The sequence below is a fragment of the Poeciliopsis prolifica genome, unplaced genomic scaffold (genome assembly GCF_027474105.1).
Source record: "Poeciliopsis prolifica strain line A6 unplaced genomic scaffold, Auburn_PproV2 SCAFFOLD004, whole genome shotgun sequence".
In the NCBI taxonomy this organism is placed as follows: Eukaryota; Metazoa; Chordata; class Actinopteri; order Cyprinodontiformes; family Poeciliidae; genus Poeciliopsis; species Poeciliopsis prolifica.
The window spans coordinates 13,959,715-13,978,689 of NW_026562379.1; the positions used below are offsets into that span (position 1 = coordinate 13,959,715).

At 38.3% G+C, this 18,975-nt stretch overlaps 1 protein-coding gene across 1 annotated transcript in view; it reads left to right on the forward strand.

The window, feature by feature from the left end:
* Positions 1–645: 645 nt before the first annotated feature.
* foxo1a (forkhead box O1 a) overlaps positions 646–18,975 on the forward strand; it is a 35,407-nt gene continuing 17,077 nt past the window's right edge. The window contains exon 1 of the mRNA XM_055028338.1: positions 646–1,641. Within this exon, the coding sequence (XP_054884313.1) occupies positions 1,021–1,641 (621 nt within the window). The 5' untranslated portion in view covers positions 646–1,020. The remainder of the gene's footprint in view (positions 1,642–18,975) is intronic.

The window sequence follows — 18,975 nt, forward strand, 5'->3', positions numbered from 1 at the left end:
ATTCAGCTTGATGCTACATTAATCAACCATCTAATCAAAAACATTGATTTGATTCTTTTTTTTTACCTAAAAAGTTGCACCATGGAATATATAACTAGCCTAATTTTATTTGAAAACTAAATGTTTTTTTTATTATAATTATTATTTCCAATACTTGATTTCATCTGCTCTACTTTCAACTCAAAATATACACTATATATTCAATCATGTTCAATAAATTGAAATATGCGTTCCAGTGAAGCTCATTTGTGAGACTGAAAGTACCTTTTGAAAACTTTATTCTTTTAGTATTTAACAGAAAAAAGAAAAAGGGTGTAATGAAATGTCTTTCTTTCTGTGTTACTGAAATAGGCAATCTTTTAAATTAATATAATATAATATAATATAATATAATATAATATAATATAATATAATATAATATAATATAATATAATATAATATAATATAATATAATTCTAGGGGTCGGAGGAGAAATTGACAACAAAAACTGTTATAGAAGCCAGATTATTTTACTTAAACTGACATTACAAAGAACTTTAGAAGAGAATCTGAGAACTAACTGTATTTGTGGTCCCTCTCAGAATAAAACCAGCGGAGCTTTTAAAATAGCATTCATTGGTGGCTCAGGGCTGTCAGTCAAATGTGGGTGGTATCAGTTGACAAATGAGACTTCCAGTAAATCCTCCTCACATGGTCTACAACACGGAGTCAACAGGCTGTGCGGGACATCAGACGGAACATCACCCCGACTGGACCACATAAACAAACCAGCGCTCCAGCAGACCCGTCCCACCAACTCCACTTTAGCCCCCTTGAAAGACCACTCAGTCGCAGACTTTTTCAACCTGCTTCACGTTTCCACCGGCTTGGGATGTAACTTCCAGTGAGGATTTTGCGCCCAGGCGGAGCACTGAGACTTTTCTTGAGTTTCTCAACATTTCAGAGACGTAAGTTTTGACTTATTTAAAAGGTGTCACACTTGTATGACATTGTAAGAACACTCGGTCACCTCTCGACACCATGGCGGAAGCGGCCCAGCAGCCACACCTGGTGGAAATCGACCCGGATTTCGAGCCCCTTTCGCGGCCCCGGTCGTGCACTTGGCCCCTGCCCCGACCGGAGTTCATCAACCCGGGAGACTCCAACACCTCGTCGCCGGTGCCGTCCGTGAAGCAGGAGCCCGGCGTTGGCAATGCGGAGTTCATCAACAATCTGAGCCTGCTGGAGGAGAATGAAGACTTCACGGAGCAGAAGCCGGTCATCCTGTGCAACGAGTTTCAGTGTCAGGAAAACTGCGTCCACCAGCAAGCCCAACAGCAACATCATCACCAGCATCAGCAGCAGCAGCAGCACCCAAACCCGCAACTCCCGCAGCAGCAGCAGCAGGTGCCTCTGCTCTCCACCCCGGTGGGCTCCTCACCTTCGGCAGCCGCAGCAGCTGCTGCAGCCGCTGCACAGAGGAAGAGCAGTTCCTCTCGGCGGAACGCATGGGGGAATATGTCATATGCAGACCTCATAACCAAAGCTATTGAAAGTTCTCCAGAGAACAGACTAACGCTGTCTCAGATTTATGACTGGATGGTGAAAAGTGTGCCTTACTTCAAAGACAAGGGAGACAGCAACAGCTCTGCAGGTTGGAAGGTATGTCTGTCTGACTGTTTTCATTCTTGCTTCTTGGAATTTACTGAGGACAACATTAGCGGTGCACCAATCATGTGTTTATTCCTGACTGATGCCGATCACCAATTTTCTTTTAAGAAGTAGTGTAATTTAACTTTACTCACAATTTAGTCAGTTGACAATAGTGTAAAGCTATATTCAAATACTTTTTAGTTCACTTTTATCAAGAAAATACATATTTTTACATTGAAGTCTAATATGTATTTTAGAATGCAATATAAATAACGTATATCTTGCAACACAATCTATCTCACTGTTCCTCAAACTAAAATTAAATATGGATCCTTCCAGTGTTTTTACAACTTAGTTTTTATTCAATAGCATAAATGTCACTCATTTCTACTGTAATTCTAGTCATTCTGCATGTGGTTTTAATTCTCCAGAAAAAATGTCTGGATTGGAGAAAAACTTTTTGTCAACAAAGCTGACAAAACTCTGACCTGCTAGTTTCGGTTTTGGTTTTTTAAAATTCAAAATGACTGCGATCCTTAAAGCAGGAGAAAGAAAATGCGCTGTCAAGAATAGTCGCAACAAATCTTATGCAGCAAAACATATCATTAGTTGATGCATCTAGGGACTGACAATGGTATGAAGTTCTTACCATCTGTGGTAAAACATCTTTTGCTGTTTTTACTGTTGGGAAAACAATGATCGGCACTGATCAGTGCCAATCAGGTGAAGACTGGCCAATTTCTTGCCTATTGATTGGCACATGTTCAAGCTACCTATGCCAGTTCCTGTACAACATTATCCACTGGGGATTTTTTTGTGTCTGTGGTATTTCACAGTGGGTTTTTATGGACTTCATTGTGATTTATGCTGTTTTTATCTCATGTGGTAAAACTGCAATGTCCCCTCTGGGGAGATTTGGCTTCTCTGTGGTGCTTGATAGACAAGGCATTTATTTTGTAGACTTTGTTTTAAAGTTGTTTACGTTTATATCTCCATTGTGTTGTCTGTGTTACTGGCATGTTATCTTTGGGTTTATATCTTCACAAATGATTCATTCATCAGGATTTTCCTGGTTGATTATGTCTGACCTGTCGATTTTCATTTTAGACACTTCTGGGGTTTTTTTTCTCCTATACAGACTGTAACACATAAAAGATAAAACAATATGGTCCATGCATAGTCCATGTCCCTAACATTTTGAATCTTTTTTTAAACTCAAAAAAGACATGCTGTCAAAAATTAGGGCTGATCAAGAAAAAAAAATGGCCTAAGTCGATCCCCAGTTGACTGATTGGTACATCTTTAATTTCACCTCACAATTAAGTTTAGCCTATTGCTTTTTCAATAGTCTAAACTGAAAAAAGCATGCAAAAATATTTAAATGCCAATGAAATTGTTAATTGTACCATGTCTTACAAGCAGTGCATTATAATTTTGCAAACTTGTCTGTTACTACCATCATCACCTTAAACAGTCATCTGACTTCTTACTGCAGAATGTGACTTATGTGAGTCTCCTGACTCAACAGGATTTTTTTTTTCTTCCAGTTTGCCATATTGATCTTTTAAACATGATAATCATGGTAATCACTGTACTGCTGAGGCAGCTCTACTCTGTTTTTTCTTGTCCTGCAAAAATGTTGTAAATTTTCAGGCTGAATCACAGTTTTCCACATAAGACTGTGGAACTTTAGAGCAGCTGAGTTTAAGCGGCTATGTCGTAAGGAGACACTGGAGCCGATCATGTGTCCTAGAAACTGTCCCAAAACATTACACAAGAGTAGATTCAAAATTTCTGATGTGGTGTGAAAGAAAGCACGCCTACTGAGGACTATCGAGGGGCGAAAATCTTTCGTTCATTTTGTTCATTCGTTTTACAGGAGACAAATAGTTTCATTGATGTCTGATAATAAATTAAAGACAGTCTGCTCTCCCAGCAGGAAATCATTGTGAGCCCATTATACTGAAAGATTTACTACGGCTGCCCTCTGTTGTAAGCTGTCTGGGTTGTTGAAATTTGAAGCAGTTGTAGATTTTTTCTTTCTTGTTTGGGCTGGCTCCATCTGAGCAACCTTGTGTGCTGAAATGTGACATGTGTCAGTCACAGTTATTGGAGAAAATATTATTTTTTGCTGCTTCTGATAAATCTGACACAGATTGATATAAACAATACTGATTCACTTGGATTTTCACTGTTTTCATGGAGGTATTTGATCTTTTTTGCAAACATTTTGCTTCGTAGTAATCTGTCTGATCTCAGGGATTTTAGTAAATTAGCTTAAAATTCACATTGATTTGTCAAATGTTGTCCCACAAGTGGAAAAACACTTCCAGTGTAGTGGAATACTCTCAGTAAACAAAGCCCTCATTGGTCAGATGTGTTGCAAGGGGGAATTGATATCGTTCAAGTAGATTTTTACCTGAAGTCAATTGCCCACTGTTTATTCTGGATGTGCATTTTTGCCCTAAAATGGTCTTGCAGTGCGTTTTTTTTTACTATTTGGGGGCTAAACACAAACACAAAGTGGTAAGCAGGATTCATTGCTTTTACTTGAGAAGGTGCATCATTATTTAATCCACAAAGATAGCTGTAAATGCAAATTTCTTTGATAATTATCACACATTGCATTAAAATGTTTATTGTATTTTTTTTATTGCCATTTTAATAATTGTCTTTTGGAAGCTTAGCCAGTATGAGATCCTCACAATAAAATTTTATTTGCTCCAAAATGTAAAACAAAAATCTTCCAAAACACGATTGAGTCGCTATGATTGGAGACAGGACAAATAACAGTTATTTCCACTTCTGCTGGAATAAAATAACTTATTGACATTTCTTTATTATGTTGATTTGGATATGTCATGGCTGTATTTGCTCCCAAACAACTCAATTGCTTTTCCTGTAAGTGAGGAAAAATTGTAGCAATGTTTTTTCACCCAGCTGACCCAAAGTGTTCAGCAACAGGTAGGAAAAAGGTCTGGTCACTAAGACTTTCTCTGGTATAGTTTTAAGCAGACTTTAAACCGTAGCAACATTTTTGACAGAATATATGTGTATGCTTGAAACTGTAGCATTTTAAATCTTGAAATAGTTTAATGCTTAAACCATGTTTAATTGGTAATAACCAGAAGGAAGGTTCGCAGAAGAAAGGTGTTGGTACCCCACTTTCAGTTTTTCAGCCTTTGATCACTATATTTCTGGAGTCCTGAGATAATTTGTGACTTTGTTATGGCAAAACAGTGCTACAAAATATTAGTGCTGGTTAATTGTCTCCAGCACTGTGATTTGCATCAGTCAATTTTTATTTTATGACACATGTGACCGAGTCACACTGACAGAATCTTAACGTGTCTTTCATCTGATCTGCTGCATCTACATTAACAGCTTTATTCTCTGTTGCTCCAGCAGCCATGTAGCAGTTTGTGTGTGACTGGCAGCCCAGTGGGGGGTGCTTGGCTACCCCCTGGGTTTTCCGCCTTTCCTGCCATGTTGGGGGTGTTTAAAACTGAGTAATTATGTTGGAAAGCAAAGTACCATTCAGTACTGCTGAGAGGAGTTATTCATAGAGCTCAGTTCCACACAGGGGGCTTGTCACACAATGTATCTTCAGCAGGAGCTCAGTTACAAGGCAGCCCAAACTCAAAAGAAATTAATATAATTAACATTTAAACAAATTTTCTCCTTTTAAATTTTGACAGATTTCCAATCAGTTTTTGGTAAATCTTGAATGGTTAATTTTATTCTGATCAGCTAAATTCTACTATAATCAAAGAACAGTTTGAAAAAAATATATATATAAAAACAACAATTGGTAGTGGCAGCGATAAAGTCAGTCTACTGTGTGAGAAGAGAGATTCTGGGAAACAGTTTAAAGACAAAAAGACAAAGCTATTATGAAGTGTCCATTTTAAATGAGCTTTGGCATATTATATTAGCATTTTCACCATTAGCGTTGTTGTAGCCATTAGCATGGCTAACATTATTAAAACAGCAGTTTCCAATTGTAAATTCTATATAAGTCTTGATAAAGATACACAGCATAATGATTGTTCTCATTGCAGCTTGATAGAACTTGCTTAGTATGATGGAATGACTAATCAGAAAATGAGCTTATGATCGACTGGTCAGAGGTTACTAAAATTTGGTCAGTTCTGGTCTCATCTCTCATATTCTAACATTTCTTTCTTCATTGGTTTGGCTTGTTGCTTTTCTAATTTTTATCTGTTACCCACATTCTATTTCACATGGGACAAAATGACTCTGGAAATACAAAAGCTTGTTGGTTTCATTAGTAACAGGCACATATTCTGTTAATGCAGATGCTGGAAAAGTAATTTTGATAAAAGCACTCACACCAAATTACCTTAACAGAACACAAATCACTGAATCAGAAATATGTGGTTTGTGTTGATTCACTGATTGAGTAAGTCTGGCTGACAGTGGTTTCTATGTGAGCTACAGTAGATATCACTGGCTGCATAACAAAAAAGTGCTTGGTTTCCTTCACACCTTCAGTTATTAATTAGAATTAACTTGAGGATGGTTTATAGCTGTGACTATATACTGTTAGCGAAGAAAGCACATAAAGTTCTCATTAATATCTAATTAGGGTTCTATGCTCTGTAATTGTACAGAGCTCATTTCACAGTCCCACTAATCTTCCATGATAGGTCCAGTCTAAGCTGAGTCATGACAGCCTCCACACTTCTCAGGCCTTCTGTGACAGTGTGAATTTGGAGGACAGTTGTGTCAGGTGGGACCAGCTTGGTCTGGGCACTGGCCCAAGCCCAGGATGCCACCTGACGGGAAAGAGAGCAGATGGCAAAAACAATGCATCACCAAAAATTTTTGCGGTGCTCATTCTTTACGTCTTAGATCTGTGCTCATTTTACGACCAGTTATTTGTAAAGCATTATTGCCAGAAATGCAGGGACAGCTTCAAAAAAAAGTGTGCTTGAAAAGCTCAAGTCCTAAATCAGCACATGAAATTTAGAGTGCTTCATGTCTCCCTCTACTGACAAGCTTTATTGCTGATTTTATTTTCAAGAAGTTTTGACACTTTACAAACTACAACAAAAATGCTTATAGCTGTCTGTCACCATATAATCAATGTGTTTTATTGGCCGGAAAGCTCACTTGACCTGATCCCTATGGAGAATCTGAGCAAGATGAGAGACATCAGAACCAACAATGCAGACAAGCTGCAGGCTAGTATTAAAGAAACCTGGGCTTCATGAACACCAATTTGGTGCTGCATCATTGGCGCTTTTATTATAAAACTTAACTGAAATACATCCTTGACTTCTGTTATTCTGTGTGTAAACAATCTGTATAGTATATTAGTTCAACTTTATGAACGGAATTAATGAGATAAATAAAGTCACACATTAAAATAACACGAGGTACTCATGCATTCATACCTGCCAAAAATCTGTTCTTTTTCTGCTTTTACGTCACTACTGGATAAATATTTGCTGTAAGCTGGTGGAGCCTGATGGCTCAGGTGCTTTTGATGTCAGTATCAGGATCAGCTCAGTCAGAGGTTTCCTCCGTACACGGTGCTCTCTTGACCTGAAATTCCTCAACCTACGCTGGTAAATACTCCCACGGATCTCAAAACAAACTGTAGCAGCGGACAAACACATCAGTCCAAGCAGATTGTACAGCAAGCGACACAAGGGTCATTACCATGTCAATGCGCCTATTGACTCCCATCCCACTCAGTCTTACTGTAAACACTGACTTTGACAGGAGAAAGGTTCTGCTCCAGCATTTTAACAGAATAACTTCCAAGCACCTGCAGCACCATAGAAGCGAATGACAACTGAAATGATTTAAAGATATATTTTTCTTTTAAATCAGACAAATGACGTTGGATAGTCTCATACGTTGATAGTTTTCTTCAAATGTCAAACTTTTCATTTTATCACTTCTTGTCCCAGTACAAAAACTATGAACCAGTAAATGAAACATTTCAACCAGTAATGTGTAAAAAACTGAATCCAGCCTCTCATTATTGGGTTTTGCAGCCACACTGCCACTTGCGTGTTTCTGCATTTTTATCTTACCTTTGACATCCAAATGCAGTTATGCAATCTGTGGAAGACAATTAAACATCCCGCTTAAAAAAAAAAAAAATATTGCATTATGCAACAAATTTTTCATTGGAAATTACTCAGAGTTGAACTGAATCATTTTGTAAATGCTCAGTTGCAAATTGGTTGAATCGTCCCTAGGCTTCACTGTGGGTCTGTCAATTGATGCTTTGTTTAATTTCTAAAAGCTATTGATAAGAATTACTTAATCTGTTGAGATTTGATCAAATATAATCAAAGTTTGTTTTAAAACAGCCCAGTCTTTGTATGTCTAGAACCTGAACAAGTCCTCTCAAATTCTGAGAAAGCAGGAAGGAGCTCAATAAGAGTGAACAACCAAGCTTTTATCAAAGGAATATCAGAATAGCATTTGTCTTCTCAACATTTAATAATCCAGAGTAATGGAGCGAAGGGTTCAGCGTAAGAAACAGTTTTACTGGAGTGGAATAGACTTCTGTCCTACTAGCCAAAATTTTATCCTTGCTTAATGCTATGGTGGTTCTATTGACTAAAGTATCGAAAATAGTTTCTTTTTGCATCTCTTTGAAATGAAATAAAGTATCAAAGCGTAAAACTTTATATGTATTATATTGTGAACTACAGTAAAGCACTCAGCACTCATTAAGAAAAAAACTTTAGTGGTAATAGGAAACTCGAAATCAGATGATAATTGTAGGTTCAATTGCAGAATTTTTACAATACTTTCAAATGTTGTATATTTTTTCTATCACTTATTGTTTCCATTTCTACCAAGTATTTACTTAAAACCTGCTGTTACCATATGCATGACACAACGTAAGCACTGATTCAAAGACTGGTTTTTGGCACAATGAGTAGCAGTAGCAATTATCTAGTTGTATTTTCTAAGAGTGTAAAGATGTTTTGCACATCTGGTCTTTCTCTTTCGCCATTTTTTCTCTACTGGAGGCTTCTTCAATATTTTTGCTAATTGTTTGACGGGAACAAGAAGTACTTACGGTGTGGTCCCTTTGTACTTCGGAGTTAGATTTTCTGAGTTCCCATTCGGTAAAACTACAGTGTTCCCTAAAGTTAGAATTTAAACTGGAAAAGCAAGAAGCTTTTGATTGATATTGCCCTTTTATGCTGTCTTTTCAGTTGCAAGCCCTTGAAATGGCAGGCACAAACTAGGTTTACTTTGGGTCAATCTCAATGTAAATTGTGCCAAATTAACAGTATTTGAACAATAATAATGTATCTATGTGTTTCTCTAATATTGTCAGCCTTAGAAATGAAACCCTTTAAAAAATTTCTCTCAAAGCGAGGAATGATGAACACTCTTCCATTGAATTGAAACAGTTAAGTAACTTACAGGCTACAGTTTAACTCTTTATTGTTTCTGAGCAAGGATACAGAAAGCTATTTAATGCTGGAATGTTTGCCCTATAAACCTCTGAAATATGGCTTAAATTTGACCAGAAGCTGAGACCGAAGGTGTTATAATCCTGAGTAAGCACAAAACTAGTTGAACTTTGTCACAAATCTAAGAATATTAACTTCCCTGAAAGTGTTTTAGTGGTACAGAAAGTTAAATAGAGCAGCAGTCCTCTTCTTTCAGCTGGTTCGCAACACACACACACACAAACACACACAGACGCGCAAACACTCAAAAAGCACACACACCAAACCCCTGTGAAGCATTTAAGGAGTCTTGGCATTGTCCCAAGACATGAGGGGCAGCTGTGATTCTTAGGCAAAAAGAACTGAAGGAGCTCCCCTCACCCCCCTCCCCATTTCCTGCTTGCACTGTCTGCTCTTCATTCCCAGTTTCTAGCCAAAGCATAAAGGAGGTCACACTTAATTTTTTAAAAGGTTACCAGACACTCCCCTCCCTTGTTGTCTCTCCATATTCTTCTGCCATTGTCAAACCTTCAGCTACACTAGGGGCTTCCATTCCTTGTACAAAAAAAAAAGAGCTAAAGATTAAGGGAAGGAGAGTCCCAGAAAGCTCCAAGTTCAGTCTGGGTGACACTTGTGAGGAGTTGCATAACAAGACATTTACTGGAATCAGGGAGCCGCAGGCCAAAGTCTGGTGCCACTGGTTAGTCAGCGGAACTGTGAGGCCTGTGTTGGAGATATGTGGGACGCTAGTCTTCTGTGTGCGTGTGTGGGTGTGTGTGCGCGCGCGTGTGTGTGTGTGTGTGTGTGTGTGTGCATGCACACACATAACCTGGGCCTCATAATTAAAGCTCTTCTGCTGGCAGATGCACAATCACGATGGCAGACAGACAGGCAGACACTTGGAACATTCCAGCACATGCTTTTATATCCTTTTCTTTACTGTAGAGGAATACTTTGTGTCTTTTTTTTCTTCCCGCCTGATTTCAATGCGGAAACTTTTTCACAATTACCTGTACTCTTCACTTACTGGATCACATTTTGTTTTGTAGTACTCAATTACCATAGCTGCACACAGGGGGTGTCAAACAAAGTGGGAATGGACAGAGGAACTGATTTATGGGCACCATCAAGTTGGATGGAATGTATCTTTAAACATATGTCCTTTTAAAACTTTAGGACAAATTTTGTATTGAATTAAGGTTTGAACTTTGACTGGGCCATTGCAAAACATAAATATACTTTGATATGAGTCAGCCAAAACTGAGCCGTTTCCTGCTGAAATGAAGTTATACAAATCAGGGCCACCACACTGGTTGCTGCCAGCAGCAAACAGAACTTCTTATGGCTTTTTTTCAGCAATTGCTTCTTCCACCATCAGTGGATTGGATTTCTCTAGCTTGTCAGGAGTTACCAGAGTTGTTTTTTCTTCTACAACAGCTCTCCTTCTCCAAAACAGTGCATTGGTCTTTCTTGGATTGTCTTTGCTTCTTTGGATTATTCAGATAATTAGTTTAATATATTAATTAAAAAACTGGAGATTTTTCTTTTCACATCATCAGGTTGTTATGCCCTGGTAAGTACAAGTCGATCAACTTGTTTTGATGGTGTTGGCAGAGAACGATGTAACATTGTGACGTAACTGCTGATCCATGCTGATCTGATGGAGCAACAGCGTGATACTAGTAGCTCCACAGACGATTTCACAACGTAATGTTTTCCCTTCTATCCTGCTACAGATTTGTTTACCTCCTTAGCTCCAGCACTACTATTGCTCTCTGCGCTCTTTCATTCTTGTTTGCCCCAGAAGGGCTTTAGGGGATTTCATCAAACTTCAATGGACTGAGGCAGTAAACAGGCAGGAGAGCAGGCCAGAGTTATGGTGCATCACAGCTATCAAATTATGTTTGCATGTTGATGTCTGAGTGTGGAACACGTGTGTTTATTTATGGACGCTATTCTGATGATATGACATCACATCACTTTAACCTCAGCTGAATGTTTCTAATTTATCTCATTTTGGACTTCTTCATCGGTGCCCTTGTTTTACAGTTTGATCTCATTTGGTGCATATTTTCTGGATATAAATTTTTCATAAAAAATGTTTTAACTGTTTTGTTGTTTTTCTTATTTTAAGTTAAAAAGTTTTGCACAAGATGCGAGTTTTGAATTCCTTTTATGGTTGTTATCACAAAACTACAAAGTTCAATTAATTAAATTGCTATTTTATGTGGTAGACCACAAATGCCTTTAATTTATTAGGCACCCAAGAGTGGACTTCAGGTATGTCTTTATTTATCAATAAAAAATAAAGATCTGTATATTTGTATATCTGTATATGCAAAAATATGTATATTTTTGATGTACAGTTTTTTATATAGCACTGATCTCGTCTTTAAAAAACTAAGTTATTCAATTTATATAAAACAATATGTTATCAATTCACTCCTATCATACAGACAAATATAATGCAATTACAATAGATCCTCACATGTTCATTGTTCAGTATTTGAAGATTCACCTGCTTACAGTTTTCTGTGAAGCTTGAAATTATTTGCAGAAAAAATCACCAATGTGTGGATTTTTTTAGCATCTTTGGAAGTTGAGATACCTGCTACTTGAGCCGCTATTGGCTTGTGTTTGTAAAGCAGCTAATCCAGGAGTGCCATTCATTTGCCTTGCCGTTGATTGGCTGTATCCTCAAGAGCAGAGATAAGAAAGCTTCAGTGGTTTCAACTATGCGAATTAAAGCATGTTAAAGTGTGTTTCATGTTAGAACTGGTAAAATAGGCAGTTGTAAGGGATTCCAAAGGGAGTCTTAAATATTTGTGGATTTCAGCTATCCAGTTCATGTCCCTATACCCCTCAAACACGGGGTCTGCTGTTTTCCAAATCAATCCTATTAATAAATACAGTTGAGTTGAGCTTATAATACAAACTGAAAAAAAAGTTGGTTTCAGGAGTTCCTCCACCAGACAGGGCATGTTTTTTGTTGTTGTTTTTTTTCTAAGTTTTGCGGTTTTAGACAACTTTTTCCTTGTGTAAGTGAACTTAAATATGGCTGCTTGGCTGACCCAAGGTCTTTCATGTCTTTCAACCTTAACAGCTTATGGTTTTTGGTTGTAACATGAATAAATGTGAAAAGCTCAAGGAGTACAAATCCTTTCGCAAGGCACTACGTCAAACCACAAGACTTTTCTAAAACTAGGTCAAACATACTCAGTAAGAGCACCTTCCATTTACACAGCATGTGTTCTGAGCTTTGGAGTCCTTTTTTTATTTTTTTTTTCATTCGAGTTAGTGAAACATCAGGTGCTGCTGTTGGTAAATTAACACTTACTTAGCCTTTATATAACAGGACTGAACTCTGGAAAATCCCATATTGTGTGATCCTTTCATTTTCAAACAAATCAGGTGGAATGTGTATGCGGCTGATTCCACCCACCTCAGACTCTGTGCTCCTCTGCCAGTGTTTTGTTTTGTCCGTCCCTATTTTCTGGCTGCAGCCCAGAGGACAGACCACTCAGTGTCCTGGCTTACCACTAACTTCACAGTGAGTGTAGCCGTAACAGCAAAGAGTTAGGTCTTCAGCTAAAGAGGGGAGGAGCACCGAATCTAGGGGCTTTACACTAAGAGTGAAAATACGGAGTAGAGATCATGTTCGCTTGCCAGGTAAACAGTCATTTAGGATGAGTCAGAATGTTTTGTTTTTCTCAGAGCGGGTTTGGTAGTAGCGGGACAGGAGCACGTGATACTTTGTTTTGGTCGCGGGTTTACCCGGGCTTGGCGCAGAGTGTGCTTTTGCCCCGTGTGCCGTCACAGCTTCTCATCTTTCACACAAACTGAAGAAAACAACCCAAACCAACCCAAAAAAAAAAAAAAAAATCTCCTGATTCATTTTGCAGGAAGACTTCGACATTGTTTTACGGTGCAAAAAGAGGAACTGTCGACATTTTAGTTTTAAAACGAGAAATGAAAGTCGCCAGTACTTTTTTATATGTGAAAATCCGCTCTTGTGGATCTCTGAACTGGATTGCAGACTCATTGGAAGGGCAGCGTTTTAACAGGACTGCTCGCTCACTGTCCCGGGCCCCAAACCACTGACATTACCCAAACCCACATTGTTGTGCAACTCCTGGCCTAAAGCGATTATACACGGTGCCTGTCAGACTGGCCTGGCATTATCACACCATCACACATTCACTCGACCCTCTCTGTCACACTCATGAATGCTCAGCAATGGAAATTTAAATCCATGATTAATTCAGAGTGAGACTGAGAGTATGGATTTAAAGATCTCTTTATTTGTCTCCCAATGACTCATTCCTATTCTTTCTGTACGTAATTGACGCAAAAGATTAGAATTAATCAACCACTTAACCTAAAAAAAAACCTCAACACTTGTTTAAGTCTTGATGTAAAGTGGTATTTTTAGGTGGCAGTCGTAATGTGAGAAAGGTCAGTTGACGTTATGAGCCTTGAGCGAGACGAAAAGTTTCTATTCAGCAGTTTTTGCTTCTTTCACTATTTGAAGTATTACTTCAGATGATATTTGAACCAGCACTTAGCGGTTCTTAAGTTCATGTCTTTGAGAGTGTCTTGCCCTTTAGCCTTTGAGATTTTCAGCACTGTATCACATTACAAGAGGATTAGAGGCACTGAAAAAGAGAAAAAGTCTGACTTTAATCTAAGAATTCTCTTTTTTTTTCTTCAGTAATCTGTCTTAGTTCTCCATAATCTGATATTAAACTCAGAAAACTGCATCTTTGGAGTCCCCCTCAACAAAATAAAAAAAATCACTTGAAACCAACTTGTTCCTCCAGTTCTTTAATTTTTGGCAAGTCGTCTTTGCAAAATGCCTCAACCTTAGTCAGACAGGATCTAAAGTATCTGCGAGCATCAGTTTTCAAGTCTGTCTACAGATTCTCCTTTAGACTTGTTGTGGACTTTGACTGGGCCATTCTCAGTCATGAATAAACTTTAGGGAGTTTTCACACCTGACATTGTGGTACACATGGTTCAAATGGGGATCAAAATAGCACTATCTTTTACTGTTTAATCTGGTGCATTTAATTTTAACACTGCACTGTGTCAATCAAACCAAACTGTTTGAAAAACTTGCTGCCTCCATGACCTGTGGTGGTGCTGTACCAAAAACCTCTCAAAATGACAAGAGCACTAATTCCTTCTTTACAAAATTTAAACAAAAATGGGGTGAAGTCAAATTTGACCAGTTTATAAGATTTATCTTTTTCTTTGGCAAATGGAAAAGAGAGCCATTTCTCCTGCTTGCATTCGATTTGCACATTTGGTTTAGTTGTATTTACCCAGAATGCCCTGTGCAATAGTCCCCTTTCTGCTTGTTGAGTGGTGCTTGGTATTCACATATGCATTCAACCGAACCAAGACCTATGTTTCTAAGCGGGAAAGAGTCCTGACTGGAAACCTCTCCATGGTAGCCCTCTGTGTATATTTAGGATGGTTGTCCTGCTGAAAGCCAATTCAGTTTGTTATCCTTCATCATAATATCAACTGCTCGTTATGATGAAAGTATCATGTTTTGTGATAGGATGGTAACCTACTGTGTTTCCTCCATAAAGAGCATTTTTTGCATGTGTTCCTTTTTTATCTTCTCTGAACATGGAAGTGGTGTTAATATTTATGCAAGCATTCAGGAATAGACTGAGCAGCAGAAACAAGACAAAGAAATGTGTCAGATTAATTTAAAGCACCCCTGGCTGAGACTATCAGTTTATTCTGTCTTCAGCTCACAGGAGCAACATCAATGTCTTTTCTAGAACCACCAGCATTTTCTCCACCTACTTCATCTTTTCTGTTTGAAGATGTAAATTTCAAACCTCTCACTGACAGGAAGCGGGCTTTTTAGAAAACAGCTCAAGGTATGCAGCACCAGCACAGTGATGTCATGCGCAGAGGAAGCAACGGGGAGCGTGATGCCAGATTCAGTGGCTTCTTCCTCTTCCAGTTTCCTTCATTTTTCAACATCCTTCATCTGAACTCTGCTGAGAGCAGGAAGTGAATCACTCTTAATGCTTATCCATGTAAATTCTCACATTCTTTTTTTTTTTCCCCACATTTGACAATTCTCCAAATAATAATGTGGTGGTGGAAATCAGCTAAATATTATATATTAGAGTAGGGATATGATACTGATATGAACAATATTGCTGTTCACCTGTATTACATATTATAAATATAAATATTATAAGTATTACATATTATAAAGCAATGGCTGACCCATTGGATATTGTGAAAAAACAACTGACGTTGCTTCTTTGCTTCAGTGAAACATCCCACAATCCTTTTCTGCATCACTAGAAACACCACATGACCAAGCCTCAGTTATACTTATAGGGCCATTAATGATATGTTGAAAATAGACATCAGCCAATGTTAATGGTGATATATCCTGCATTTCTACATCAAAGTCTAAAATCAGACCATGCTTCTGAATTGGTGCTAATCTGTCTTTAATAAAGATTTCACTGACCAGTAACTCTCTTTTGTCCAATAATGTGTAATGGGCAGCACTTTGTCTTCCCAATAGCAGACTCAGCACTTTGAGTCAATGATTTAATATTGCACAATATGCGTGTGGTAATAAGCAATTAATTCCATCATAAAGTAAAACAAGCCTGATAATCGCCACTCTGATGATTAATATTTTCTCTTTAATTTATGATTTTGGTTGTAAATGGTTCTTATTTTTGTTTTGTTTATTGTTTCTAGTTGTTGTTGTTGTTTTTTTTTTCTTTTTTTTTCTTTTTGGGTAACAAAAATATGTTCCAGTTCCAGTTTTGAGTATTGTTTACAAAATTAAAGTTTATTGGTCTTTGAGAGGGAGAAATTACATTATTGCATATATTACTTGACAAAGTTTGTTATTGTGTAGGCCTATTAGACACCTATGGGGTATTCCTAGGTTTCCCAGTCTAAACATGGGTTACAAGATTATAAATATCTTCATAACACGAAAACCTGAGGATGCGGCAGTCGGTCAGACCAATGGACTGAAGCCACCACATTAGCATCTAGCAATGGTCCATACACACAGCATCTTTATTAAGGGAGGGCAGGGTGCAGCCCAGCCCAGTGGCCGTGCTGATCAGAGGCAAAAAATATCCCCACTCCACAGACACAGCTCTGTCCATTTTACAGACTCACATTGTGTGGCACATAGCAACACATGCACATATTTTAGCATTGCAAGCTTAGCCAGCACAACTCAGTCCCTGTCTATACACATAAGCAGCACGCTGCTCCAGTCTGAGTCAGATAATCAACAAACACGCGAGCAAACCCAACATGTGAATACAGAGCTCACATTGCTGCTGAGACACTACTTACAAGAAACTTGTCACTAACAACACTCATAAAAATATAATAAATGCAAATAAAGCAGTTGGAGTCATTCAATGCCAATTAGTCATGTTGCAAACAATGGTGCATTTTGAACATTTAATATTAAATCAGTGTGACTTCATTTTAAAAAAAGAAAACATCAATGAAAACTATTGAGTAGTCTACATCCATCAAGCATATACACACAGATGATGTTCCCCCTGGGAAAAAAAAAAACTGATTCTACATTTAAACAGAACAAGGTAATCTCAATCCAGAGCCCTGCTTTGGTTTGTCTACTCAGGGCTACTGCAGGAACATGATTTTTACAACATATTAACATTATTACCTGTCCACTGTCACAAAACCTACAGCTACATTACATTAATATGCAATTATTTTCAACATTTACGAGCAAAAATTTTAAAGCTGGAGCTTAAGACACTCACCAGAGATCTTGCTAACGTTTTTGCTCATTCACGGCAGACTCCATTGTGGAGGAGGAGCTGCAGGGAAGTGGGCAGAAAGGGGGTGATGTGAGTGTTGCGTACACAAGGGTGATTTATAGTGCTAAGACCCTCCTACTGGATTTGATTGGTTGTTTCAGACTGAGCTGCGCATTTCTGCAGATGGCAGTAGGGCCACAGGGAAATGGCAGAACAGTTTGATTTCTTTCACAGATTGTCATGGTCGTGACCACAGGCAGACTTTTCTTCACCAGGAAGAATAAAGCTCTTCAAAGTTGATGAGAAGGTGGCTGAAGCTTAAAACAGGGTAATCCTGGGTGAAAGAGGATTAGAGGCTGGAGAAGACATGAGACTAGGGCAGAGGTTCATCTTCCAACAAGACAATGCAAAACATACAGCTAGAAACTGTAGACCTAAATACAAATAAGATAAAATGCCGCAAATAAAAACATGTATCATTTTTCTTCTACTTTGTAATTATGTGCTATTTTGAGCTAGACTAACTTATAAAATGTCAATAAGATAAAAAGTAGTTTTGATGTGACAAAATGTGAACTTTTTTTGTTTCCAATGTGATCACAACGATACCTCCTCAGCCAAATTTTCTTTTGAATATTTTTCTAAACTGTCAAACCCTGAATAACAGGAGATGATTTATTTCTCTTTGTTTTGGGTTCCTAATAGGGTCAAGTCTTCAGTGAAGAATAGTTTGTGGGATGTACAGTAATTCTTGATCCATTGTAACCTCTCCATGAAAAGGCATACCTGGACCAGGCACCACTCTTTCCTTTTTCCTCTTGTTTTGCCCGGTCAGACTGGAGTTTTGATTAGGAAGTTGTGGCTCATGAACCCACTGTTTTCTCCAGCTGGTCCCTTGGCTCTGCACCTAGCAGGGTCTCATTTTGTGGTGTTTTGCAAGTAAACCAGAGGCATCAGCGGGATCAGTATCAGGACCGGCCAGCTCTTCCTGTGTGGACACAATGCAGCAGGAAGTTTTCTAATAGCCAATCTGTGCCCTATACGGGACGGCAGCAGTCACAGCGACGATAGATCCCCGAGTGCCAGAGGCCTTGTGAATCCTCATCATTTCCAAAATCTGCTTTCAAGCCTTCTGCAGAGACTCTGAGAATAATCACTTCTCATCCTCATCAGTCGGTGTCCTCTGTGGCTTCCAAACTTAGTTGACTGTGTTTGAGGAGAAAGAGAGTTTGGTTGCTCTGAGATTGCTCAGAGCTCCCAGGGTTGTGAGAAGGCAATCCTGCCAAGAGTGCAGTTGGTAAATACATTTGCAGACAGATTTGCTTCTGCATGACTTGTGTTTTCTGTCTTTCCATCTGCTCTTTACGATGGTCATATATCTCACCATCTGGTAATGGCTGTTGTAAAGAAGTACTTTCCTGGAAGTCATTGACTGCTATTCAGACTAATAGAATTGTAAAGTGAATTTGAGGGGCTGCACACTGGCAGCTCAATGCATAGCCTGCTGTCTTATCTTTGGAGATATACACTGCTGATCAGAAAATTTGATTTATTTATCACTGAGATGAGGATCATTTTGCATTTTGGGTTTTTGACAATCCAGTTCTTTCTCCAGCATTTTTCTCTCTTTACTAGTAACACTATTGCTTGCAGTGCCTGTAACAAAAGCAAACAGTTTAATGACAAAGGAGTACTACCTACAGATTAACGTCACGTCACCCAACAGCAGGATGAGTCAATCTTGAACATGGTTGCAGGTTCCATCATGCAAAGGAGTACAAACTAACTTTAAAACTTGCTGGGAGGGATAAAACAGAGTGATATGAAGCTTCTGGGACCCCAACCTCAACTCTACTGACAGTTTAGGAACTTTACTTAAAAGCTGAGTGTGTGCTCAGACAGCAGTTATTTCAAAGGAAGACCACTACTTCTAATAACCGAGGTACGCATTCTTTATTAAACTTGCAAAGAGATTGTTAATCTAATGTAAGTATATAGTATATATTATATATTAGTATATATTTGAGACTGTATATTTTTTAACCTATTTACATTTGAGAAAAAATAGTGATTCAAAATGTCAA